At 46.1% G+C, this 27472-nt stretch overlaps 1 protein-coding gene and 1 long non-coding RNA gene across 2 annotated transcripts; one reads left to right on the top strand and one right to left on the bottom strand.

Moving 5' to 3' along the window:
* The first annotated feature begins 89 nt into the window (after positions 1-89).
* On the top strand, positions 90-17149 carry LOC143770633 (uncharacterized). The gene is made up of 3 exons (XR_013214682.1): positions 90-253; positions 1165-1472; positions 16187-17149. It is a non-coding gene; the product is annotated as an uncharacterized LOC143770633 (long non-coding RNA).
* CCT3 (chaperonin containing TCP1 subunit 3) lies at positions 7007-14800 on the bottom strand. Its single transcript, XM_077260372.1, has 14 exons — positions 14645-14800; positions 12317-12378; positions 12196-12246; positions 12063-12125; positions 11877-11973; positions 11683-11800; positions 11392-11578; positions 11167-11316; positions 10540-10672; positions 8270-8351; positions 8008-8188; positions 7634-7879; positions 7427-7558; positions 7007-7348 (listed from the first exon to the last, which is right to left on the bottom strand). The coding sequence occupies exons 1-14, from the start codon at positions 14670-14672 to the stop codon at positions 7241-7243; spliced, it is 1638 nt and encodes a 545-aa protein (XP_077116487.1). The 5' UTR covers positions 14673-14800; the 3' UTR covers positions 7007-7240.
* Positions 17150-27472: the final 10323 nt, after the last annotated feature.

Raw genomic sequence — 27472 nt, 5'->3', positions numbered from 1 at the left:
AGCTCCCTCTGGTGAGCAGTGAAGCTCATTACACTGAATGACCAGCAGAGGGAGCCATTCTCTATCCACACGTCTGGTCTTTTCTATTCATCACTCAGGACGACAGAATGGTCACTGAGGAGGTATCATTCCTGGCGCAGGACGACTGTGACGGATCGCACAGGGGAATGGGTGTGTAGTCTTCCCTCACCTCTGGGGAGGGGAGAGAATAACCCAGCAGGGATCGGCTCTCTGGTGCCACCATGTGTCCCAGGTCAGTCAGGGAACTGCACTGAGGGCAAATAGTCACTAGAAAGGCTTCGTTATAGGTACGAGTTATTGAGGTGCTCCCAGTGAGGGGGGATATACATCACCAGTCCGGCTAGGGACATATATGTAAACCTCCCGGCCGTCGCTGTCAGAGTTCCTCACTAACACAGTATGCTGCCACCAGTTCCTCGGTAGATATAAACCTGTTGTCGGACGGGGCTTATATCGGGTCAGAAACCAACCTGGGAAGCGTATAATAACCAGCTGAGCGTGCGGATGTGGGGATTTGTGAATCGAGATAAAAGGGCAGCTCAAGATTAATTTTATATTTAATTGCCGAAAAGGCACAGTAGAAAGATAAGAAAATGTCCAGCTTCACCGAATCCGTGAAAAAAAGTTTTCTTTATTCACAAACTTAAACATGGAGGATACAAACTTCAGCACAAGACATATGGGTAAGAATCTCAACGCGTTTCTGGAGACTAAGCTCCCTTAAACATGACATCACAATCTTGTCATGACCAAGGGAGCTTAGTCTCCAGAAACGCGTTGAGATTCTTACCCATATGGCTTGTGCTGAAGTTTGTATCCTCCATGTTTAAGTTTGTGAATAAAGAAAACTTTTTTTTCACGGATTCGGTGAAGCTGGACATTTTCTTCTCTTGGATTCTACACGCCTGGACACAGCGGGTCCGTGCTCCCGAAACTCAGCTTATGCATCACGGGTGAGCTGGTTAATATTCCTACACTAGAAAGATAAAGGGATATATATAAAGAACAAATATACAAGTATACAGTAAGGAGTATAGTACAAGGGTAAGGTACAGATAGATTACAATTACCGTGTGCAGCATGTGACCACAGGGAGGCGCTGATGGATCACAGGTCCAATTCTTTGTTACGTGGTTCCCTTAGGCAATTCAGGTATCGGGCTTTCTGCCAGTAGAGGAACTGAGTCCACAGCTTCAGGAAGATAGCCGTATGGAAACTGGTGATGCGCTCGCCGTTGCCACTGGACCACGGTGTGGACACCAGACAACAGCGTGGATACCAGACAGCAGCGTGGACACATTTCTGCCGCCAGTATCCTGAGGAAGGGACCCTGCTCCGCTGCATCACCACCAACACTGGACCCGCAGCATTGCCCCACTTCTGCCGCAGCTGGCTTCCTGAGGAAGGGACCATGCCTCCTGTGACCCCGCTGTACCACCACCGGCCCTCAGGTAAGATACCTTAAATTTGGACAATAAGACCATCTCATAAAAATCTTTTTACTTCTATTTTCCACCCCAAAATTTGGGGTGCGCCTTATAGTCTGAAAAATAAGATAATCACAGAAAAAGGTGCACTAGAAAAATACAGGTACAAGGGTAGGGCAGATAGGTTACTATTACCGTGTAATGTAGCATGTGACCACAGGGAGGCGCTGATGGATCACAGGTCCAAATCATAGTTACGTGGTTCCCTTGGCCGCGTCATCCTTGTTGTGCCACAATGGCAGCCGAGTTAAACAAAGGAAGCCAGTTGGCTCCTAGCTGCACAAGAGTTCACACCCTTGTGATAATTGCTGTGGACACAGAGTCTATGGCTTTCAGTCCCCCTCTGGAGAGAGTTTCAAAAGACTTGTTGCTTGGGTTAATTAAAGAAAAACAATGAATAGTCTTGTGGAATCCCAAGGTTGGGGGCCGAGTTTTAGAGCACACATTCTGGGGCAAAATGTATCTGACCGGGACTTCCGTCAGATATCAAAATGACATCAATTAGATATCATTTTCCCATATCTCACAATGACAGACCGGTCAACGACGAGATATCAATCCTGGCACAGGACTACAGACTGGTTACTGACGAGATATCATTCATGGCACAGGAGTACAGACTGGTCACCGACGAGGTATCATTCCTGGCACAGCACGGCAGACTGGTCACTGACGAGACATCATTCATGGCACAGGAGTACAGACTGGTCACCGACGAGGTATCATTCCTGGCACAGGACAGCAGACTGGCTGACGATGAGATATCATTCCTGGCACAAGACGGCAGACTGGTCAATGAAGAGATATCATTCCTGGCACAGGACTACAGACTGGTCACTGACTAGATATCATTCCTGGCACAGGACGGCAGACTGGTCAACGACGAGATATCATTCCTGGCACAGGACTACAGACTGGTCACTGACTAGATATCATTCCTGGCACAGGACTACAGACTGGTCAACGACGAGATATCATTCCTGGCACAGGACGGCAGACTGGTCACTAACGAGATATCATTCCTGGCACAGGACTACAGACTGGTCACTGACTAGATATCATTCCTGGCACAGGACGGCAGACTGGTCACTGACGAGATATCATTCCTGGCACAGGACTACAGACTGGTCACTGACTAGATATCATTCCTGGCACAGGACTACAGACTGGTCACTGACTAGATGATATTCCTGGCACAGGACTACAGACTGGTCAACGACGAGATATCATTCCTGGCACAGGACAGCAGACTGGTCACTGACTAGGTATCATTCCTGGCACAGGACTACAGACTGGTCACTGACTAGATATCATTCCTGGCACAGGACAGCAGACTGGTCACTGACTAGATATCATTCCTGGCACAGGACTACAGACTGGTCACTGACTAGATATCATTCCTGGCACAGGACTACAGACTGGTCACTGACTAGATGATATTCCTGGCACAGGACTACAGACTGGTCAACGACGAGATATCATTCCTGGCACAGGACTACAGACTGGTCACTGACTAGATATCATTCCTGGCACAGGACTACAGACTGGTCACTGACTAGATATCATTCCTGGCACAGGACTACAGACTGGTCACTGACGAGATATCATTCCTGGCACAGGACTACAGACAAGATATCAATCCTGGCACAGGACTAGACTGGTCAACGACGAGATATCATTCCTTGCACAGGACTACAGACTGGTCACTGACTAGATATCATTCCTGGCACAGGACTACAGACTGGTCACTGACGAGATATCATTTCTGGCACAGGTCTACAGACTGGTCACTGACGAGATATTCCTGGCACAGGACGGCAGACTGGTCAACGACGAGATATCATTCCTGGCACAGGACTACAGACTGGTCACTGACTAGATATCATTCCTGGCACAGGTCTACAGACTGGTCAACGACGAGATATCATTCCTGGCACAGGACGGCAGACTGGTCACTGACGAGATATCATTCCTGGCACAGGACTACAGACTGGTCACCGACGAGATATCATTCCTGGCACAGGACTACAGACAAGATATCAATCCTGGCACAGGACTAGACTGGTCAACGACAAGATATCATTCCTGGCACAGGACTACAGACTGGTCACTGACTAGATATCATTCCTGGCACAGGACTACAGACTGGTCAACGACGAGATATCATTCCTGGCACAGGACGGCAGACTGGTCACTAACGAGATATCATTCCTGGCACAGGACTACAGACTGGTCACTGATTAGATATCATTCCTGGCACAGGACGGCAGACTGGTCACTGACGAGATATCATTCCTGGCACAGGACTACAGACTGGTCACTGACTAGATATCATTCCTGGCACAGGACTACAGACTGGTCACTGACTAGATGATATTCCTGGCACAGGACTACAGACTGGTCAACGACGAGATATCATTCCTGGCACAGGACAGCAGACTGGTCACTGACTAGGTATCATTCCTGGCACAGGACTACAGACTGGTCACTGACTAGATATCATTCCTGGCACAGGACTACAGACTGGTCAACGACGAGATATCATTCCTGGCACAGGACAGCAGACTGGTCACTGACTAGATATCATTCCTGGCACAGGACTACAGACTGGTCACCGACGAGATATCATTCCTGGCACAGGTCTACAGACTGGTCACTGACGAGATATTCCTGGCACAGGACGGCAGACTGGTCAACGACGAGATATCATTCCTGGCACAGGACTACAGACTGGTCACTGACTAGATATCATTCCTGGCACAGGACTACAGACTGGTCAACGACGAGATATCATTCCTGGCACAGGACGGCAGACTGGTCACTGACGAGATATCATTCCTGGCACAGGACTACAGACTGGTCACTGACTAGATATCATTCCTGGCACAGGACTACAGACTGGTCACTGACTAGATATCATTCCTGGCACAGGACTACAGACTGGTCACCGACGAGATATCATTCCTGGCACAGGTCTACAGACTGGTCACTGACGAGATATTCCTGGCACAGGACGGCAGACTGGTCAACGACGAGATATCATTCCTGGCACAGGACTACAGACTGGTCACTGACTAGATATCATTCCTGGCACAGGACTACAGACTGGTCAACGACGAGATATCATTCCTGGCACAGGACGGCAGACTGGTCACTGACGAGATATCATTCCTGGCACAGGACTACAGACTGGTCACTGACTAGATATCATTCCTGGCACAGGACTACAGACTGGTCACTGACTAGATGATATTCCTGGCACAGGACTACAGACTGGTCAACGACGAGATATCATTCCTGGCACAGGACAGCAGACTGGTCACTGACTAGATATCATTCCTGGCACAGGACTACAGACTGGTCACTGACTAGATATAATTCCTGGCACAGGACTACAGACTGGTCACCGACGAGATATCATTCCTGGCACAGGACTACAGACAAGATATCAATCCTGGCACAGGACTAGACTGGTCAACGACGAGATATCATTCCTGGCACAGGACTACAGACTGGTCACTGACTAGATATCATTCCTGGCACAGGACTACAGACTGGTCAACGACGAGATATCATTCCTGGCACAGGACGGCAGACTGGTCACTGACTAGATATAATTCCTGGCACAGGACTACAGACTGGTCACTGACGAGATATTCCTGGCACTGGACGGCAGACTGGTCAACGATGAGATATCATTCCTGGCACAGGACTACAGACTGGTCACTGACTAGATATCATTCCTGGCACAGGACTACAGACTGATCAACGACGAGATATCATTCCTGGCACAGGACGGCAGACTGGTCACTGACTAGATATCATTCCTGGCACAGGACTACAGACTGGTCACTGACTAGATATCATTCCTGGCACAGGACTACAGACTGGTCACTGACTAGATGATATTCCTGGCACAGGACTACAGACTGGTCACTGACTAGATATCATTCCTGGCACAGGACTACAGACTGGTCACTGACTAGATATCATTCCTGGCACAGGACTACAGACTGGTCAACGACGAGATATGATTCCTGGCACAGGACGGCAGACTGGTCACTGACTAGATATCATTCCTGGCACAGGACTACAGACTGGTCACCGACGAGATATCATTCCTGGCACAGGTCTACAGACTGGTCACTGACGTGATATTCCTGGCACAGGACGGCAGACTGGTGAACGATGAGATATCATTCCTGGCACAGGACTACAGACTGGTCACTGACTAGATATCATTCCTGGCACAGGACTACAGACTGGTCACCGACGAGATATTCCTGGCACAGGGCTACAGACTGGTCACTGACTAGATATCATTCCTGGCACAGGACTACAGACTGGTCACTGACGAGATATCAATCCTGGCACAGGACTACAGACTGGTCACTGACTAGATATCATTCCTGGCACAGGACTACAGACTGGTCACTGACGAGATATCAATCCTGGCACAGCACGGCAGACTGGTCACTGACGAGACATCATTCCTGGCACAGGACTACAGACTGGTCACTGACGAGACATCATTCCTGGCACAGGACTACAGACTGGTCACTGACGAGATATCAATCCTGGCACAGGACTACAGACTGGTCAACGACGAGATATCAATCCTGACACAGAACGGCAGACTGGTCACTGACTAGATATCATTCCTGGCACAGGAAACACGGCTTCCTGATACGCACCGGCCAATCAGCGCCGCAGCTGCATGTGTCACGTCTGTGGGAGTCATGCCACATGCATGGATTGCCCAACAGGCTCTCCATGCATGTGTCGTGACTGTGACACAGCTGCAATGCGGATCAGATCGACCGGCGCGATCCAGGAAGCAAGGTTTCCTCTGCAGCTTATTTGGCAAGTGCTATGGCTTGCTGAATAAGAGGGAACGTGAGAAAAGTCGCTCATCTCTAGTCGAGATATTCCTGGCTCAGAACAATGAGATTTTACATTTCACAGGGATTGAGTTTTCCTGGATTCCCAATTCACATGGCAATATTTGACCTTCATCTTGCCCACGCTGGGGTTTATTTATTATGCATTGCTTATATAGCGCAATCATATTTCACAGCGCTTTACATACATTATCACTGTCCCCGATTGGAGCTCACAATCTAAATTTCCTATCAGTATGTCTTTGGAGTGTGGGAGGAAATCCATGCAAACACAGGGAGAAGATGCAAACTCCTTGCAGGTGTTGTCCTTGGTGGGATTTCAACCCAGGACTCAAGCGCCACAAGGCTGCAGTGCTAACCACCGTGCTATCCGGAGGTTACTATCCTCTGTGCTGTACTTGGAGGTCACCGCTTTTGGACGCTCAGTATGGGGTTCACTTCAAATCAGACTTTTTTTTTTTGTTAAACAGGCCAGGTATCCACCTTTTGTGGCTGATAACAGAGAATAGAAGTGCTGGCATTAGGAGCTGTTATGAAGCAGCACCCCCTGGAGGAGTAATGAGGTTACAGTAGAGGAACCAGATCTCAGACAAACAATTTGAAAGAAAAGTTTTATTTTCTTTGTAGCAGGAGATGGCCGACTTATGAGGGCCCTGCTCCACTTCATCCTCCTGGACAGCAATAAATAAAAAAAAAACTAGACTCCCCACCAAAGCACAGCATACAGACAACATGCCAACGTGTGTGACAACTGCCGAGATGTCTGAAGTGCTAGACGTACTTCCTGGGTGATCAGCACGCCTTGTGTCCTGCTTCCCCGCAGGGAGGTGATCACTCCTGGGGGTTCCCTGGAGCTGCAGCCGGTGCCTTCCCCTGATCGTCTCCCTTCCTCTTGTGACCGGATACAATGTCATCGATGCGGAGCAGTAAGATGGCGGTCTATGGGCAGCAGAGGACAGCATATCACTACAGGCACGAGCAAAGGTCTTGGTGAGTAAGGCGGTGCCTCCTTCTTACCTCCACAGCCGTCTTGTATGTTTGCAGCTTGACAGCTAAAGGCTCCCAGATCCCCAGGTCTTTCATGTTCACCAGCACGCCGGTCTCGCCGTCCACGCCCCAGGTCTGGCAGCCTTCCTGCGTGTGTTTTGCCTGTAGAAGGATAATGAGCATTGATTAGCTTTGTTTCCAGCTGTAGTTGCCCACGCCAGGACTTGGCCATCGTACCCGCAGTGATGTCAGCACCCGGATAGTGCTGGCTCCGCAGTTCTGAATCAGGGTCCTTGGAATGACCTCTAAGGCCTGGGCCACAGCGCGGTACGGCCACTGCTCCACTCCAGTCATGGTCTTGGACTTCTCAGTCAGGACGTGGGCAACGCTCATCTCGGCAGCTCCACCTCCCGGCACCAGGAATGGGTCAATCATCACGTTGCGGCACACCTGCATGGCGTCCTGGAGGTTGCGCTCCACTTCCTGTAGGGATCACAAGGGATGGTCAGGATTGCTGGCGACGCTCACTACTCAGCCTTTCAGGAACTGATAGAAGACGTGACCATACTATGATGCAGTATGTTGGCCACTCCGGCCCCTGTGACACTCACCGCCAGTATCTCCTTACTGGCTCCGCGCAGCATAATGGTGCAGGCCTTGGGGTCTTTGCATTCTGTGATAAATGTGAAATACTCATCACCGATCTTCTTGACCTCGAAGAGCCCGGCACCTGTCCCAACGTCCTCGTCGCGGAGCTCATCTGTGCGGCTGGCAATATGAGCTCCACAAGCCCTGGTGTGAAGAGAAGATATCATCAGCGTCCTCACCACACGGACTTGTCCACCGTCGTTCTTACAAGACCGCACACGTTACCTGGCTATTCTGTTGTTGTCCGTCTTGCGCACTCTCCGAATGGCGGTGATGTTGGCTTTGATCAGGTAATGCTGAGCAAGATCTGGAACAAGAGTTATAGCAGGAGCTCACGTGTACTATGAGAAGCGGTACCACTTTAAAAGAGACTCCACACACAGTCGCCCTCAATCATAAGAATCTCTCAATCCAAGCAGCTTCGATCAGTAGTTCGTAAACTAAGACCAGGGCGTCTAAGTCACCAGTCGTATCGTGCAGTCAGCCTGATAACAGAAAACACTAGACGCAGGGCCGGCGTTAGAGGCAGCCAGACCAGGCAGCTACCTGGGGGCCCCCGCTCCCCCAGGGGCCCCCAGCTAGCGGCAAGTCACGCAGCCGCTATGGGGCCCCTGTGAGGCAGGGGGGCCCGCCTGCCGTCAGCGCTGACTCCCCCGCCGCATTGAACTATATCGGCGTCTGCCGGTACAGTTCAAAGCAATGATGGAGGAGAGATCGTCACCTGATGCTCCCTTTCCCATCATTCCCCGCTCTGCCTCTGACACAGCGGGTGCGCGTCATCGCGTACTCACTGTGTGCCAGGCAGTGCGGCGGTAGCCGCCGACACAGGAGCAGGGAGCAGCGCGGGCTCGGGGAGAGGTAAGGAGCTTTTTTACTGGACTGTGCGGCCATTCTCGGAAGGAGAGAGGCGGGGAGGGAAGGGGTAGGGATGTGGGCTGCGCTATACACTACTGTGTGGGCTGCGCTACACACTACTATGCGGGCAGTGCTTTAAACTACTGTGTGGGCTGTGCTATATACTAAGTGGCTGAGCTATATTATATACTACGATGTGGGCTGTGCTATATATTACTATGTGGGTATATTATATTCTATGGGGAAGGCTGTGTTATATACTATGTGGCTGTTATATATTTGGGGGGTACGTTATACATTATATTCTATGGAGTAGGCTGTGTTATATACTATGGGGGGCTGCATTATATTCTGTGGGGGGCTTTATTAGATTTTATGAGGGATGATTGCATCATACCCTTTGATGGGGCTACATTATAGTCTAAGGGGAGTTGGGTTGTATTATATCTTGTTCGGGGCTACATTATATTCTATGGTGGGGGGCTGTATTATATTTATATTCTATGATGGGTGATTGCATCATACTCTATGAGGGGGCTACATTATACTATATGGGGGGGCTGCATTATATTCTATGGGGAGGTTACATTATACTCTGGGGTGGCTGCATTATACTCTGTGGGGTGGCTGCATTATACTATATGTGGGCTGAATTATACTGTATCGAGGACTATGGGGAATACATTATACTATATGAAGAACTATGGGGTGCATTATACTATGGGAAGTGAATTGTACTACATGGATGACTATGGCGGTGCATTATACTATATGGAGCACTGTGAGGAGTGTATTATGCTATATGGAGGACTATGAGGAGTGTATTATACTATATGGAGGACTATGGGAAGTGTATAATACTGTATGGAGGACTATGAGGAGTGTATTATACTATATGGAGGACTATGGGGTGTGCATTTTACAATATGGAGGACTGTGGTGCACATTATAATATATGGAGAACTATGGGGTGTATTATACTAAACAAGCAAAATGCTGCATATTCATTGGGTGATTGGATTGTTTATGATGGAATAAAAATCATTGTTCTTAGCAGGACATCGCCGGTGTAAACTGTAGATGTGCCGCTGATAACATGATACTGTATGGTGATCTATTAGTGATCGTTCTGTCCCCTTCATTCTTTCTCAGACGGTGGAAAGAGGCCGGGAAACAAGCGTCCAACGACTTCAGTGTTGTCGATCACACTCGTTTAGCGGCCTGAGATCAGCGCATGTAAATACACCCGAAATGCTTCTGTATGATGTGCAATATGTTCGCATTTGGGGCTTCATTTTAAACTTTGCCTAAGGCCCCACTTTGCCTAAAACCGGCCCTGACTAGACGCAGTGTCTCCAAGTACAATAACCAATGTCCCAAATAAATAAAGCTGGCACTTCCAAATGCAATGTAAACACCAATAGTCACCCTAAGGAGTAACCACCATGAAGAGATCCAGAGTAACAATAATTAAGGCTTTTATTGGAAAAACTTCATATAAAATGCATAAAATGCATTTTATATGAAGTTTTTCCAATAAAAGCCTTAATTATTGTTACTCTGGATCTCTTCATGGTGGTTACTCCTTAGGGTGACTATTGGTGTTTGCAGTGTCTCTTTAGTAGGGATCCTATTCTTACCGGAGATTCCTTTCTCTGTGATCACTAGGTCAGGCTTGAGTCTGATGATGTCTTCACAGATCTGCTGGATGTATTCTTCCTCCATCTGCAGGATACGAGCAAAGTCTTCCTCCCGGGTAATCTCGATCTCAGTCTGTGGGAACACGTAGGAGAGGAGTCACTGACCAGTGTCCAAACCCAATCTACCAACCTCAATCTCATCACTCATGACTGAACTGTTACCCAGAGCCACCACTAAGAGATTCACACCATTACCCACAGGATAATAATCATCTTTATTTTTATATAGCGCTAACATATTCTGCAGCGCTTCACAGTTTGCACACATCATCATTTATCACTGTCCCCAATGGGGCTCACAATCTAAATTCCTTATCAGTATGTCTTTGGAGTGTGGGAGGACACCGGAGTGCCCGGAGGAAACCCACGCAAACACGGAGATAACATACAAACTCTTTGCAGATGTTTGAACCCAGGACTCCGGCGCTGCAAGGCTGCAGTGCTATCCACTGAGCCACCGTAAAGCCCGATGAATTGCTAATCTGGGACCCAGTGAGTCCCAAAGCCCCTTGTTTAGACACCCCCCTAGAGGGTGCCCCTAGTGGTGTCCTGCATCATACTCTATACCTGGCTCTCTCCCTTCTTGTACTCCAAGGAGCAGTCCAGGAGGACAATGCGTGGGTTCTTAATTAACCTCTTCATCTTGGGGTGTGTGATATCCTTGTTCACCATGACGCCTCTCAGGACACAGGATTCCTCAATGATCCCACCTGGAATCTGGTGACAGCAGGAAACGCAAGTCAGAACTGGAATATCGTAACCGCTAAATCCGATGGAGGCAGCGGGACTCACCTTTTCCACTTTGGCGTACTTCTTGATGTCAAACTCCTTCCTGCCATTCTCCTCAAACTCCACAGTCTTGACGGCATCCAGGGCGATGTTACAGGCCATGTCCGCCCAGCGCTTAATGGTCTTGGTGTTGATGGCGCTGTTGATGATCTTCAGCATGAGCTGCCGGTCACTTGTGTCCACAGGAGTGCTGCAACAAGAGACGAGGATTCAGCCTAAAACACCCAACACTCTTCATCTCTCCTGACATTTTACAGTTTTGGCCCCATATATCCAATTTATCATTGTAGTCACCTGATCTCCTTCAGGATGCCAATCATGTCATCCAGGGCCTTGCGGTAGGCGCTGATCACTACGGTGGGATGAATTTGCTGCTCCAGGAACTGCTCGGCCACAGACAGCATCTCCCCGGCTGTGGAGACAGAAGCCAGTAATGAGGACGGGAACCGAGGACTATCGATACCCAGGAAGGTACCCGCAAGCCTCACCCAGGATGATGACAGATGTGGTGCCATCTCCAACCTCTTCATCCTGTGTGCGGCTGATCTCAATCATGGACTTGGCAGCTGGGTGCTGCACCTGGATCTACAGGCAACAGAGGAAGAATCATCACCATCTATCTCTGCCCACACAACGTGAATAACGTCCCCCGGGGTTCTCGCCCTATCACCCACCTCTCGAAGGATGGCGTTTCCATCATTGGTCATCACAATTCCTCCCATGGGATCCAGTAACATCTGTAAAGTAAGAAGCGTTTACTGCAGAGTCAAAAGAGCTGACAATCTACAGGAGGGGGGAATCACTCACCTTCATCATTGCACGGGGTCCCAGGCAGGTGCGGATAATGTCTGCGATGGTCTGAAAAAGAGGGAGATAAGTCGGAGGCTCATCTGAGATTAGGAGGGTGCACTCACATCTGTGTACTTACCTTAGCTGCGTTGATATTCCCGGCCTGGACCTTCCTCCCAGACTCTCGCTTCATGTTCTGACCTGAGGCACAAACATCGCACTCAAAATTATTGGGGCAGGATCTGACCCAAAATGTGTCTCCCCACCTCCCGTTTCACCCCCACAGTCCAGAATACTGGAAAGAAATCACTTGTTCTACCAATGTAGAGCCTGGCAGACATTTTTCTTGCAGTGGCAGGGGCATAACGACCGCGATCGTAGAGGTCAAAACCTCGTGGGCCAGCAGAAACTTCAACTGGATGTATGTTCTCGGACGCACATCTAGTGCAGGTCCGTGCATGGCAATACATGCTGCCGACCAGAGGCCAGCCACTAATGTTAATGTTGTGCACGTAACTGGGGCCGCATGGCACTGAAGTCATGTACTCCCATTGCTTGCATGCTCAAGTCAGCTGCCGGCCTCAGAAGAGGACACCATTCAGCGGGGAGCGGAGGGAAGATGAGTAGTTAGTTTAAAATCAGTGAGCACAAGGTGGCCATATTACTACATGGATGACTATGGAGGGTGCCTTTTACTAAATGGAGGACCGTGAGGGGAGGGGGTGCCTTGTACTGTATGGAGGACCGTGAGGGGAGGGGGTGCCTTGTACTGTATAGAGGACCGTGAGGGGGAGGTATGCCTTCTACTGTATGGAGGACCGTGAGGGGGGGGGGGGTGCCTTGTACTTTATGGAGGACTGTGAAAGGGAGAAGTGCCTTCTACTGTATAGAGAACCGTGGGGGGAGGGGGTGCCTTGCACTGTATGGAGAACCGTGGGGGGAGGGGGTGCCTTGCACTGTATGGAGAACCGTGGGGGGAGGGGGTGCCTTGCACTGTATGGAGAACCGTGGGGGGAGGGGGTGCCTTGCACTGTATGGAGAACCGTGGGGGGAGGGGGTGCCTTGCACTGTATGGAGAACCGTGGGGGGAGGGGGTGCCTTGCACTGTATGGAGAACCGTGGGGGGAGGGGGTGCCTTGCACTGTATGGAGAACCGTGGGGGGAGGGGGTGCCTTGCACTGTATGGAGAACCGTGGGGGGAGGGGGTGCCTTGCACTGTATGGAGGACCGTGGGGGAGGGGGTGCCTTGCACTGTATGGAGGACTGTGGCGTGCGTGTGCCTTGTACAGTATGGACGACCGTGGGGGGTGCACTATACTATATGAAAGACTATGGGCTGGGCATTATACTATATGGAGAAGTATGGGGAGCGCATTATACTATATGGAGGAGTATGGGGAGCGCATTTTACTGTATGGAGGAGCATGGGGAGCGCATTATACTGTATGGAGGAGCATGGGGAGTGCATTATACTTTATGCAGGACTATAGGGAGTGTATTATACTACATGGATGACTGGGAATGCATTATACTGTATGGAGGAGCATGGGGAGTGCATTATACTTTAGCAGGACTATGGGGAGTGTATTATACTACATGGATGACTATGGGAGTGCATTATACTGTATGGAGGAGCATGGGGAGTGCATTATACTTTAGCAGGACTATGGGGAGTGTATTATACTACATGGATGACTATAGGAGTGCATTATACTGTATGGAGGAGCATGGGGAGTGCATTATACTTTATGCAGGACTATGGGGAGTGTATTATACTACGTGGATGACTATGGGCTGGGCATTATACTATATGGAGGACTACGGGGAGTGCATTATACTTTTTGGAGGACTATGGGCTGGGCATTATACTATATGGAGGAGTATGGGAGTGCGTTATACTGTATGGAGGAGTATGGGGAGTGTATTATACTTCTGCTATGGAGCCCCATGATTTCCATGTACGCCCCTGGTGAGTATAATTAATTTTCTTATATAAATTATAGAGCAGCGACAGAACGGGGGCCATATGCCAGGATATGAGAGAGAGAGCGAGCAGGATAAGGGATATATATCAGGATGAGGCACATATATACACTAGGATGGAGCCAGCATAATGAATCTACCAGGATGAGGGAGATTATATATGGCTATGTAATTAAGATGGGGGGCGGTGCTAATCTTGCATATGGGCCCATCACACTAGCTACACTCCTGTGCACCAGTCACACAAGTAGTCACCTGCCACACATGACAGCGGTTGCTAGGTAACAAAGGAAACTTTATTGAAGTATCAGTCTCTTAGCTATTACTAATGATCTAATTAATATTCAGCGCCATTTGCATAATTACACCCTGCGATAACTGCACTGATTAACATTACTGACAGGAGAAACAGCACTGACAGTGTTTGTGGCCCTCAGGGGCCCAGACTATGACTGAGCGGATTCTCTCTCCGTCCATCACTCACTTAACACGAGTACCGGGCGGCCCATCATCCTGGCGGCGGCAGAGGAGAGCAGAGACCACGGAGCCGGCAACGGGGAGAGAAGATTCTGGAGAAAGAAAGAACAGGTCCACCTCCTGAGCGCACACTAACCGGAAGATGCAGGCCGTGAGGCCAATAGCGGAAGCAGCAGCTGCGCCTCCACCAATCCCCCACTGTAGAGGGCGGGGCGAAAAGGGCTAGGCTGCGTAAGTTTGGTTGGCGCAACACTACCGTTGAAGCCACATGGTAGCAATTTCGGTTGTACGCATGAGCGGCGGTAGCTATTTTATCGCACAGCTTGCCGGGAAATGTAGTCCATGCTCTTGGTTCTATGTTTACACAGCGCGCAAGCGCCTGAATCCACTCCAAAGAGAAGCCATAGGGATTCGCGATGCATGGTGGGAGTTGTAGTTTTCTTTCTGGATACTCCTACATATGACCAAATTAGGCAAAGATACTGTAATCAGTGTGTGATGGCGGAGAATTACAGAGAGCAGCTCAGCAGCAACACCCAGTGGTCATATTGTTAAATGCAGTGTTGTTGAGTCTGCAGGGAAATTGTAAGGCGAAGTCATTTCAAGCTTCTGCACTGTCGCCCGTGCGTTGTTACTGTCGCCCGTGCGTTGTTACTGTCGCCCGTGCGTTGTTAGGCTAGGCTCACATTTGCGGTTGAGTCCACAGCGTATCATCCACAACCGCGAACGCATGTAAAAACGCATGCAAACACATGATAGCGCAGCGTTTTTTATCCGCATCAGCTTACGCATGACGGGAAAAAACGCAACGTTTGCAAGCGGTTTTGCATGCGTTCGCGTTTTTTATGCGCATGCGTTTGACAGGAGAAAAATTTTGAAGGAGAATTTCCTTGAAACAAGCCACACCAAATGGGCGTGGCTCATGGGATTTCTGTATATAAACCATGTACAGATGAAATCCTCACATTTGCTCCTGTATCCTGCACCAAGATGGATCTTCGCATGGAGAGTTTCTATCGGAATCTGGATTTGGATGTCAGCTTGTTTCTTTCCTTTGCATTTACTTGTGAGCAATAACGGAACAGAGAAAAACAGAGAAGACGGCGTCGGCGCTTTTGGCGGCACCCGATTGTTGAACTCCGACAGAGCCGTGGAGCCTACCACTCCTTATTCAGTGAGCTCCGTGTAAACCCACAGAACTATTTCGAGTACACGAGGATGTCTCAAGACAGATTTATGGAATTGCTGGGCCGTGTACAAGGAGCCATCATCAGGCAGGACACCCAGCTCCATAGAGCGATTCCTGCTGAGGAACGTCTGCTGGTGACACTAAGGAACATAACATTTAAACATTAACGCCTGTCATAATTCTTATTGTTCTGCAATGTACTTAATATTTTTCCCTTTTATTGTTTCGCAAAAAAAGTCCTAAATATTATTATTGTTCTAAAAGCCATGTCCTTTTCTTTCTTTTTTTTTCTTTCTCTGTTTTGCAAAATCCCTGTCATAAATAATATTGTCCTGAATTTTTTTTTCTTTCTCTTTTCAGCAGATTCTTGGCTACCAGAGAGAGCCTCTCATCGCTCCATTTCCAGTTCCGGACAGGAATTTCCACACTATCTGGGATTGTCGCAGACACCTGCCTGGTTTTGTGGGATGTTTTCCGTGAGGAATTTATCCCCCTACCCACCACGGAAATCTGGCAGCAAACTGCAGACCAATTTTTTTACGTTTGTAATTTCCCCAACTGTTTGGGAGCAGTGGATGGAAAACATGTCAGGATTACCAAACCGGCTGGAACTGGATCCGAGTACTTTAATTATAAAACATATTTTTCCATAGTGCTCATGGCAATTGTAGCTGAGGACTGTAGGTTTGTCGCCGTGGACATTGGATCTTTTGGCCGTGGTAATGACTCCCAGACATTTAAAAACTCAGACATGGGCCAATGGTTGTATGGGAATCATTTTAATTCCCCCCTGCCATTACCTCTTCCCAACACTCAAGGCCTGCCAATGCTATTTGTTGTGGTTGGGTATGAGGCCTTTCAGATGTGTGGAAACCTCCTGAAACCATACTCCAGTGGGGACTTGACACACACAAAAAGGATTTTTAATTACAGACTGACCAGGACACGAAGAACTGTTGAATGTGCCTTGTCTCAAAATGGCGCATTTTAGGGACAGCCATTAATCTCAAAATTGAAACAGTAGATGAGGTGGTCAAAGCCTGTGTGGTTCTGCACATCTACATAATGGCTAAAGAATGACCCATCGTTGAACTTGATGAACCTGTTTGTAACCCATTGCCAGATTACCATCATCACCCTCTCAGGACAACAGTTGAAGTTGCCCAAATGAGGTATACATTTGCGTCCCACTTTGTTTCTGAGAGTGGATGTCTGTCCTGGCAAGATGAAATGGTTTAGTGTTCTTGTAATGTTGTGTAATGTTATGTACCTGTAATTAATAAAATCTACTTTAATGTTTGCTGACAATAAAACACCTCTAGTTAAAAACCTGTTCCAAGCGCCCTCAATATTAGAATCATTTTTTTTTAAGTTTAATAAGGTGATCACTGGTTCAAAACTACAGTTTTTATAAAATCCACTAGCTGTATCATGCAGATTGCATGATACAGGGATTGGATTATAACCAAATTGGGTTATGTAACTCATGCTTTACACTACACCTCTTCTCTCTGAGGTCAGTGCTATTGTAGGTGATGTTGGATTAGCTCCATCGTCTCTTCAGTCTGCATTTCTATATATTAATGCAGACTGAAGAGATGGAGCTAATCCACCTCATATCTTTACTCACCTGCCCGTATGTCAGAACTAGGGCACTCAGGATGCAGTAAACACTGCATCCTGAGTGCACTAGGGCTGACACCTGGCCAGGGGAGCATTGTTGACCCCTGACATTTTTTTGCTGTATTAATATATATTTTTGGAGGATTTTCAGACCTCTGTGTTTTTGCCACCTCATAGCTCCATGACAGACACAAGAAGCAAAGCTGCAGTGTAAAGCAAATAAAGAAGAGGGGTTGTAGATTGTCATGGAGCTATGAGGTGGCAAAAACAGTGTGTGTACACAGCGACATGTGTGTTGACGGCGCATGGTGTGTGTTGCAGGCGACGAAAGAGACAAAGATCAAGCAGTAATTGGGGAAAAACAACACAAATTTATTTATTTATTTTTTTTTAATTAACTTTTACAAACCAATGAGGGGGAAATGTTATGGACCTGGAGGGTGTGGAGCTGGGAGGATTGGCTACAGGTGGACGATTAAGGGGTTAGAGGGGAAGGGCTAACTAAACTTGTGCGGTCTGGGAGGTCAAGGATGGAAGTAGACACATTAGGAGTGGAAGCATGGGATGGGAGAGACACATTGGGAGAGAAAAACTGGACGACACAGACACATTGGGAGGTGAGGGTGGAGGTAATACGACACTTCTGCTGCCTTTAGGCCATGTGCACACGTTCAGGATTTTTAGCGTTTTTTTCGCGTTTTTTCGCTATAAAAACGTGATAAAAACGCGAAAAAAACGCTTACATATGCCTCCTATTATTTACAAGGTATTCCGCATTTTTTGTGCAAATGTTGCGATTTTTTCCGCGAAAAAATCGCATAGCGGAAAAAAAAGCAACATGTTCATTAAAAATACGGAATTGCGGGGATTCCGCACACCTAGGGGTCCATTGATCTGCTTACTTCCCGCACGGGGCTGTGCACACCATGCGGGAAGTAAGCAGATTATGTGCGGTTGGTACCCAGGGTGGAGGAGAGGAGACTCTCCTCCACGCACTGGGCACCATATAAGTGGTCAAAAAATAAGAAATAAAATAAAAAACAGTCCTATACTCACCCTCGATGTCCAGCGCAGTGTTCCCGCCTCTGTGCTGCACGCTGGCTGGTTCCTGTAGCTGGTGTGCGGAGAAGGACCTTGCCGAATGACGTCACTGTCCTGTGATTGGTCGAGACCGCTCACGTGACCGTGACGTCATGGAAGGCCCTGCGCGCACACATCAGCTATAGGAATGGACGCCGGTGAGGAGATCTGATGTCTGCGGGTGAGTATAAGCATTTTTTTTATTTTTTTTATTATTTTTAAACGTTCTATCTTTTACTATAGATGCTGCAAAAGCAGCATCTATAGTAACAAGTTGGTCACACTTGTCAAACAGTATGTTTGACAAGTGTGACCAACTTGTCAGTCAGTTTTCCAAGCGATACTACAGATCGCTTGGAAAACTTTAGCATTCTGCAAGCTAATTACGCTTGCAGAATGTTAAAAAAACGCAAAAAAAACGGAAAAAAAACGCAAAAAAAAAAATGCGGATTTCTTGCAGAAAATTTCCGGTTTTCTTCAGGAAATTTCTGCAAGAAATCCTGAACGTGTGCACATACCCATAGTCCTTTTGGCTTTCTGTCCCGTTTTATGAGGCAGCTTCCTTTATTTGTGTCTCCTTGGGAGGGTGGGAGTGGTAGGGTCAGCAGATTGTGCAGGAACTGGACCCGGCCTGGTGGTGGTGGTGGATAGCCGTGCAGGTTCTTCAAGCGGCCTAGTGGTGGCGGCGGTGGACAGCCATGCAGGATCTGTAGGCGGCCTACTGGTGGCGGTGGTCAGCCTTGCAGGAGCAGAACTCAGCGTGGTGGTGGTGGAGTGGCTTTCAGCAGCACCCGGCATGGTGGTGGCGGTGTAGTGGTGTGCGGCAGGACTGGGCATGCTGGTGGCCGTACAGTGGTATGCAGCAGAACTCGGTATTGATGTTAAGCGTGTAATTGATGGCACAAGTGGAAATACCACCTCTGGCTGGTGGAAGTACCGAGTCTGCTGCATAGCCTGAACGTAAGCAGCATTGCAGGCCTTTATCACGTTGAGCTGGAGTTCAGGCTAAGGTGTTCCGACATGCCCTGCTCTATCACACAGATGTCTCTGTGTTTGAACTGTGCTGTGACGTGAATACGCTTCTGTCTAGTAAAGTTAAGCTGTTAGAAAAAGACCTCGTCTCTGAAGTGATTTGCGGAGCTGATAAATGCGGAGCCGACATGGCAACAACTGAGGGGAATCTGACAGAGCCTGTGAGTGTGCTGTGGTGCATTCTGCACATGCAGCACAAGGGAATTTATTTATCTTTTTATGTACAAAGTGCCAGGGTGCTCACTGACTGTTGCTTTGTGAACTCGCCCACGACTACCACCCCGTGCCACCTTGTTACATCTCTGTCCTCCCCTGTTCATCTACACATCCTGGTTCTGTAACTTCCAGGGTGCCCTGGTTTCTTACTTTGCTTGCAGTTGTTTAGATCCTCACAGTTCTAGGTGCTCTCCAGCCTGCTGTGCCAGTATCCCGTTTGTGGCTTTACTTGAACCTGTGTCTTTGTGAATCTTCCTCACCAGGTGAGACTAACATGAACAATCTGCAAGCCATTGTACGGAGTTGGCGGGGACCCTCAGTTACTCCTTCTCTCCTTTATGTCGGCACGTGTTCCCCAAGCGTTGCTCTGATAGTTTGGCTATGTATCAATGTATTACTGTTATGAACTACTTTTTTATTGCTGTACGTGTACTGTGTAATGTATACCTGATTTCATATATTTGTATTATATTGCATGGGAGCACAATATACCCCCGAAGAAGAGAAAGTACTACCAAAGGACTGCTAGGCAGCTGGAACGGGCACTAGGACTGAGGATGTGCCCTCCAAAAGACTGTTAGCTCCCAGAAGTCAATTGGGAGCTGATGCTTCTGCTGCTGCTGTTGCTGGTGGAGCAGAATCTTTGCCTAGGGACAGCTCAGGAGTTATCATCTCTTCCTTCTCAACGTGTTAAATTTTTGCCTTGTTGGATTCGAAGTGTGACGTGTGCTGCATCCAGAGGATACTGTTCCAGTATGGAGAGCAACCGTGTGCCAGAGGTAACCAACTATGCCATAGGTCTGGGAGTAGAACTGTCTTTTCATGTGCAAGGGGCCGGGGTGATCACTGACTGTGACTCAGTAGACTCGTCCACGACTACCACCCCGTGCCAACTTGTTGCATTTGGCATAGTTGCCAGGATCGAACCCAGCAGCCCTGAAACCCTAAGACTGCCAGAGAAGGATCCGGGGTCTACGATCGGGGTGGGAGCAGCTGAGATGGCGCTCCCATTACCTTTCCCAATTATTGTATTATATTGCACTGTATTGAACATGACTAGTTCAAGGACAGTAAGGGCTAAACAAGGGGCTGGGTTAGCAGCCTGGAAGAAGCAGCAATTTCTTGCTTCTGCAGCAGAGCCTGAGCAGGTTTGCCCATGGGAAGATGTGCTCCTCTGATGTGAGCATAATATACCCCTGGAGGGGAGAAAGTGCTGACAAAGGACTGCTAGGCAGCTGGAACGGGCACTAGGACTGAGGAGGTGCCCTCCAAGAGACTGTTTGTGTAACGGGGTCTACTGTGCTGTAGTACCTCTTTCAGTACCACCCTGTGTATCAGGAGGTCCACTCTGCTTTGGCTGGATTCTAAATGAAGGACACGGGCTGGAATTCCTGGGTTACATGGGTGCATATAAAATCTCACTGCTTCTCCACGTATTTCCAGTCTAACAACACTTTATTCACAGGACACAGAATATATAACAGATACAGAGGGCAGGCCAATAGAACAGCAGCAGGCCAGACATACATTACAATAGCCGCAGGTGGCCGGAGCCTGCCGATATTTACTGTGGGAATTACAAAGGTGGGGGAGGACAGAAGGAGAATATCTTGTCCCATCTGCTCAGGAGCGCAGCCTGTGGGCTGATGCATCTCACATGGAACCTATTATACATATATATAACGGCCCAACATATTCTGGGTGCTGGGGGGATTCTGTAACAGTTAGTTCCCAGGAACTGATTGGGAGATGATGCTTCTGCTGCTGCTGTTGCTGATTGAGCAGCATCTTTGCCTAGAGACAGCTCAGGAATTATTATCTCTTCTATTTCGTTATTAAAGTTTTGCCACTGTTGGAACCGAAGTGTGATGTGTGCTGCATCCAGAGGATGCCGTTCCAATATGGAGAGCAACTGTGTGCCAGAGGTAACCAACTATGCCATAGGGCTATCACTGGGACTGTCTTTTCATGTGTAAGGGGCCGGGGAGCTCACTGACTGTGACTCAATAGACTCGCCCATAACTATCACCCCGTGCCACCTTGTTACACCATCACTCGGTTACCCCACTCTGTAAATTTATGTAGTCTCCAATCAATTGTTAAGTTGATGTGATTCCTTCCACTTCACATGGAGGAGCAATATATAAAGGAGTACAGCAGGAGCAGTACATGGAAGAGTATAGAAGGATCAGTACATTAAGGGGCACAGCAGGAGCAGTGCATGGAAAGGCATAGCAGGAGCAGTACATGGCTGAGTACAAGAAGAGCAGTACATGGAGGAGCACAGCAGGAGCAGTATATGGAAGAGCACAGCAGGAGCAGTATATGGAGGAGCACAGCAGGAGCTGTATATGGAGGAGCACAGCAGGAGCAGTATTTGGAAGAGTACAGCAGGAGCAGTACATAGAGGTGCATAGCAGGAGTAGTACCTGCAGGAGCAAATCAGGAGCAGTAGGTGGAGTACAGCAGGAGCAGTTCATGGAGGAGCACAGCAGGAGAGGTACATAGAAGGGCACAGCGGCAGCAGTACATGGAGAAGCACAGCAGCAGCAGTACATGGAGGAACACAGCAGGAGCAGTACGTGGAGGAACACAGCAGGAGCAGTACATGGAGGAACACAGCAGAAGCAGTAAATGGAGGAACACAGCAGGAGCAGGAGGAGCACAGTAGGAGCAGTATATTGAGCGCTTCAGCAGGTGCAGTATGTTATGAAGACAAAATAAAATCCATAAATACCTCTCCAGAGAAGTGACATATCACCCTCACATTGAGCATATGGGATTATAACTGGGGAAGTGAGAAAGTGCTGAAACTTCAAGCTCATCTGAAGTAGAAACCTCCTGCAGTGACCAGGTAATGACTGCAGATATCTGCTATGAGAGCGAGACATTAAGCCTGGGATTCATTTATCCAGAAGCGAAGAAGTACACTTCCAAGACATGAGCTTCCTGTGATCAAAGCACTGGTCCCCAGACTTTTTGGAGCCAGTGGTCAGTGATGATTATTGGGAGTGGCATCGATCTGATACTTATGGAAGATATATTTTTGGCATCGCAGCATAAGGATGAACATAACACATTTACTTACATCACCGTAAGGCAATCAGAACCCACCAACTTAACATTGATCCTTGATCCAATGGATGATGCTTTAAAAACAGCGGTAAAATCACAATAGGAAACATAACGACAATATCTACCAACTGGGACCTCGAGAAGCAAACATATCCTTAAAGTTAGAGATCTCATAAAATGCTAACAAACCTAGCACATCCCACAACCATCCCAGATATGAGCTTACCAAGGGGGAGGTATGAGGGCATAACCATGAGCTAATAAAAATCCGAGTTTGGGTTTCTGCCATTTTTCATTCTGGAAGACATAGTTCGCTATGAGTGTGTTCCATTTTCCTAATCAGAGCACTACCCTCCATAAAGATAAGAGCCATTCATGCAACATCAAGTTTACTTATTGTTAAATACTTATTTCGGATATTTATTTATTCAGGACTTCTTACCAAATGCGATACTCTAAAGAAAATGTCATGATATTTCTTATAAAAAATGTAGTGGTTACTGGATTGTCCACCAAAAAGCATAATTGCAGCAAAACCTAAAATAGGTGAAATTGTTACAAAGAGATTGTCCATTTGTTCATATCAAATTTTGATATGAAAGGTAGCTAGCGTCTGTCTCTGTCAAAAGCATCTCTGAAAGAAACACGTGGTTATCTCAGCACCTGTCTGTACAACATGGTGTCAATGTAAAGTGTGTGCGAAGTGAACCCCCTTTCCTGTGGGTCATGTGGTTATATAATTCCCACAGAGCACGTGTTCTCTCTATATGGTGTTACCATCTACCCTGAGCCAAATATATAGGAATGACACATGCAATTTCAGTGAAACCTTCCACAAGGCAATGTGCTCAGTACAGAATTGAGAATAAGAATAAATCAATAACCAATAATAAAAATGTTAAAAAATCCCCCTTTTTTAGGGTGACAGACATTAATTGGACCTCTCAAAGTAGATAAATTCATCATAAGATAATTTAATGTCTATAATAATAACAATAATAATATCAGATTATTGTTATGCGTACTCAGTAACACAATGATGTGAATTAATGTTATGGTAAGCCAAGACTAATATTGATATAAAATGTATAATTATACTTCCCTAAATCTAAAAAGGAAGCAAACACAGGTCCAATCATAATCATCTGATGTCATCTGGTCTTCATCTTGATATCTTCTTCTGGCAGCTAACCAGGCAAGAGGAGTCTCCGGTGGCTTTGTAGCTTGTTGGGCACAGACTGAACCTGTGCTTCTCCAGAGCGGGGTGCCACGTGCAACATATGGACTGTGTTGCAGCATTGTTGTTTTTTTCTTTTTTGCTTGTTTCTGTTCATGTTTTAGCCAGAAAGGCTGAGTTTTGTTCGCATGAGTTGGTTTATGCTGCCTGTTTTCCTACCTCTCTGTGTCGCCATGTGAGTGAACTGCGACAAGTGGTGTTTCGAATGTGGGCAACGTTCCAGGAGCGCCAGTAGCAGTCATGGTCAAAACCGCATGTCCTGGGTAGAGGACCTCCTCATCATCTGGTGATCGCACAGCAGCAACAACAGCTAGCTATCAGGAAACGAGTAAGTTGCTCGAGAAAAGTGTTCACATCCATCTTTATTACTCAAACTTTATGAATAGAATATATTTATTAGACCAATAATACCAAAGAATGTATTGCCATTAACCAAAACAAATGAATATATGAATTAATAAATTGTTGTATTTACTCAGAATTTAAACATTTTTTTCTTTATTGTTTTTTTTCTTGATTGAGATAAAAAAATAAAAACTAAGAATTAATAATAAAAATAATGTAAGAATAAAAATTAAGAATGAAAAACAAAAATAAGAATAAAAATGAAAATAAAAATAAGGCCTTTATGTGTTGATGACAAATGCAGAGTAGTTATGTTCTCAGTAACACATACCCTTAAGGCTATATTTCCATTATTTGGATGATTTCATATTTGTCATAGCCTTGTATTACCAAAATATTCAAATGATGGAACTTTGTATGCAATAAGCTTCTTTAGTGTAAAGAAATAACTTTTATTATACCCAATAGTTTTACAATTGTAATGTTATTTATATTTAGTTTTTATTAAAATGGGTGAAGAAGAGGTATTGATGAAATGTGATGATATGATCAGGATCAAAAACACATTTCCTCCTTAATAAAATATATTATTTTATGAAATAATTCATTTATCAAAACCAAAATTAAAAATAATTAGTTATTTTAGAAATAATCTGTAAAACTTCTATATCAGCTTTATAGAAACTGAACAAGAAAACGTTGGACTTATTGTCTAAAAGGAAATACCAGGACTAACAAATATTTGAATAAAATTACTTTTATTAAACAGAAATGGTAAACGGTAGTACTACGTAAAAAAAAGTGCCTGTACTCAGAATATAAAATTAATAATACAAACAAAATATATAATTAAAAACATACAAAAAGGAAGGACAGCAGACCAAAAAGTATAAAAAGATAAATGATCACATATCAGTTATGGCCACATGAATAAGGCCCCAAAGAAGTTAAAAGAGGGGGGATGGGAAAGGGATTGTGTATATCATCAAAAAATGTGAAATCCCTAAGAAAACGCAGAATACTCAGGTAAATGCACTAAAAGTAAGTCCAAAAGAGGGCATGTGCCCAAAAAGTAGCCCTGCATTGGTACATAGACAAGAGAGCAATAGAATATACAAAAAAGTGGTGCTAACACAACAAAAGTGCAGTTGTGGATAAAGTGCTTATATGCAAAAGCAATGGTGCACGGGCAATAAAGCACAATAAAGTGCTTATGTGCAAAAGCAATGGTGCACGGGCAATAAAGCACAATAAAGTGCTTATGTGCAAAAGCAATGGTGCAGAAGCAATGAAGGGGGCCTGTACCTTTAAGGTCCGCCGGTCCAAGTACAGCGCACACCCCAATGCGCTTTTCGGAATGAATTCTTTCATCAGTGGGTGAAGTCCTGTCAAAATTGAGCGCTTTAAATAGGGGAACGTGTGGTGCCGATAGGAGAAGACCAGAGCAGGAAAGGCGCATGCGCCACCAAGAGGACCCAGAAGTCCACAGTGCTTGCATCATGTGATCGGCAGGTCAAACACCATGCGAGATGCTGAGAGACCAGGACAAAGGCTGTGCACGCGCACATCTCCTGCCAAATCATACGGGCTGTATGTAAATCGGAATGAGGAGGTTTCAGTAAAGTTAATGGTGGTCAGAATGAATGGCTGGTGGAACAAATGATAAGGCTCGACGAGCTATAACTAATATACAGTATAATGAAATATAGATATATAAGGGCAAGGTTGTTGGTGGTAATAATAGATAACTGGGAACAAATGAGGAAGCACAATAGCTGCAAATAACGATGGGGCAGATAAGGAAAATATAAGGGGAGAAGAAAAAGAATATAAACATTATAATAATAAATGACAAAATAACAGGAAGTGAAAAATATGCATGTTATATGTGGAAAAATATAGTGGGGAAAGGAGCTAATGAATAGTTTAAAGTAAAATATAAACAATAATGAATAAAAATATAACAAATAAATAACCAATATTGTGATAATAAAGCCAATGCATGTGCGCCACATGAAGGTATGCATCCAGACAGAAGCGCACATGCACTGGTATGAACCCAATCCAATAAAAAGAGGAATTGTGTATAATGTGCTAAAATACTGAAACAAAAAAATACAAATATATATACATATATATATATATATATATATATATATATATATATATATATATATATATATAATATACAGTATATATACATACTTCACCACAATGGTCATAAGAATATAGATTCAACATAAAATGCAGACTATGATAATGCAGCAAACCACAGTCTAATATTGTCCAGTTTTCAGAAATAGGTAGATTTTGAGATAGAGATCACGAAAGTACACTCCCTGACAGAATTTATGTCACTTATCAATGTCATGTAAATTAAAGCTTATAAACTGATGTTAAATTCATCCATTGGTTGTATAAATTATTATTTTGAAAGCTGAAACTCTCCGAAATGTGGTTTAGGTTAACAAAATAAATTGGCATCAATGCAGAAATATTGATCAGTTAATGGACACAGAATGGTCAGATTTTGGCAAGACAAAAGTTTGGTCTCCCACAGAAAGTAATGTGATATTCAAACAAATAATTAACTTAAAATACAAATATATGTTGCATACCATTGGTGAATGAAGTTGTGGTGCTATTAGAGTCATATTTAATATTTTGTGTGACTTCCATGAGCTTGAAGGACTGCATCCATGCGGTTCAACAATGATTCATACAATTTATTCATGAAGTCATGCAGTCTTACATGCCTTCCAGAGTTCATCTAGATTCTTTGCTTTTGTCTTCCAAGCTTCCTCTTTCATCCTACCCCAAACATGCTCAATGATGTTCATGTCTGGTGACTGGGCTGGCCAGTCCTTGAGCACCTTGATCTTTTTTGCCTGGAGGAACTTTGTTATAGAGATGGATGTATGAGATTGAGCACCATCCTGCTGTAATTTGGAATATAAGAGGTAGCTAATACTTCTTGACATTTTAGGCTATTGATATTGCCTTCCACCTTGCAAATGTTTTGCACATCCCCATACTGA

Source organism: Ranitomeya variabilis, chromosome 1, assembly GCF_051348905.1.
Source record: "Ranitomeya variabilis isolate aRanVar5 chromosome 1, aRanVar5.hap1, whole genome shotgun sequence".
NCBI classification, from domain to species: domain Eukaryota; kingdom Metazoa; phylum Chordata; class Amphibia; order Anura; family Dendrobatidae; genus Ranitomeya; species Ranitomeya variabilis.
This window is presented reverse-complemented; position numbering and strand designations above follow the sequence as displayed.

What these genes read in the sequence shown, in the direction of transcription:
- CCT3 (XM_077260372.1), bottom strand. Translation starts at nt 14,672, where the DNA reads ATGATGGGCCGCCCGGTACTCGTGTTAA. An exon ending in CCGCCCGGTACTCGTGTTAA is followed by an intron (nt 12,379 to 14,644) that starts GTGAGTGATGGA and finishes TTTGTGCCTCAG; the next exon opens with GTCAGAACATGAAGCGAGAG. An exon ending in CCAGTAAGGAGATACTGGCG is followed by an intron (nt 7,880 to 8,007) that starts GTGAGTGTCACA and finishes TGATCCCTACAG; the next exon opens with GAAGTGGAGCGCAACCTCCA.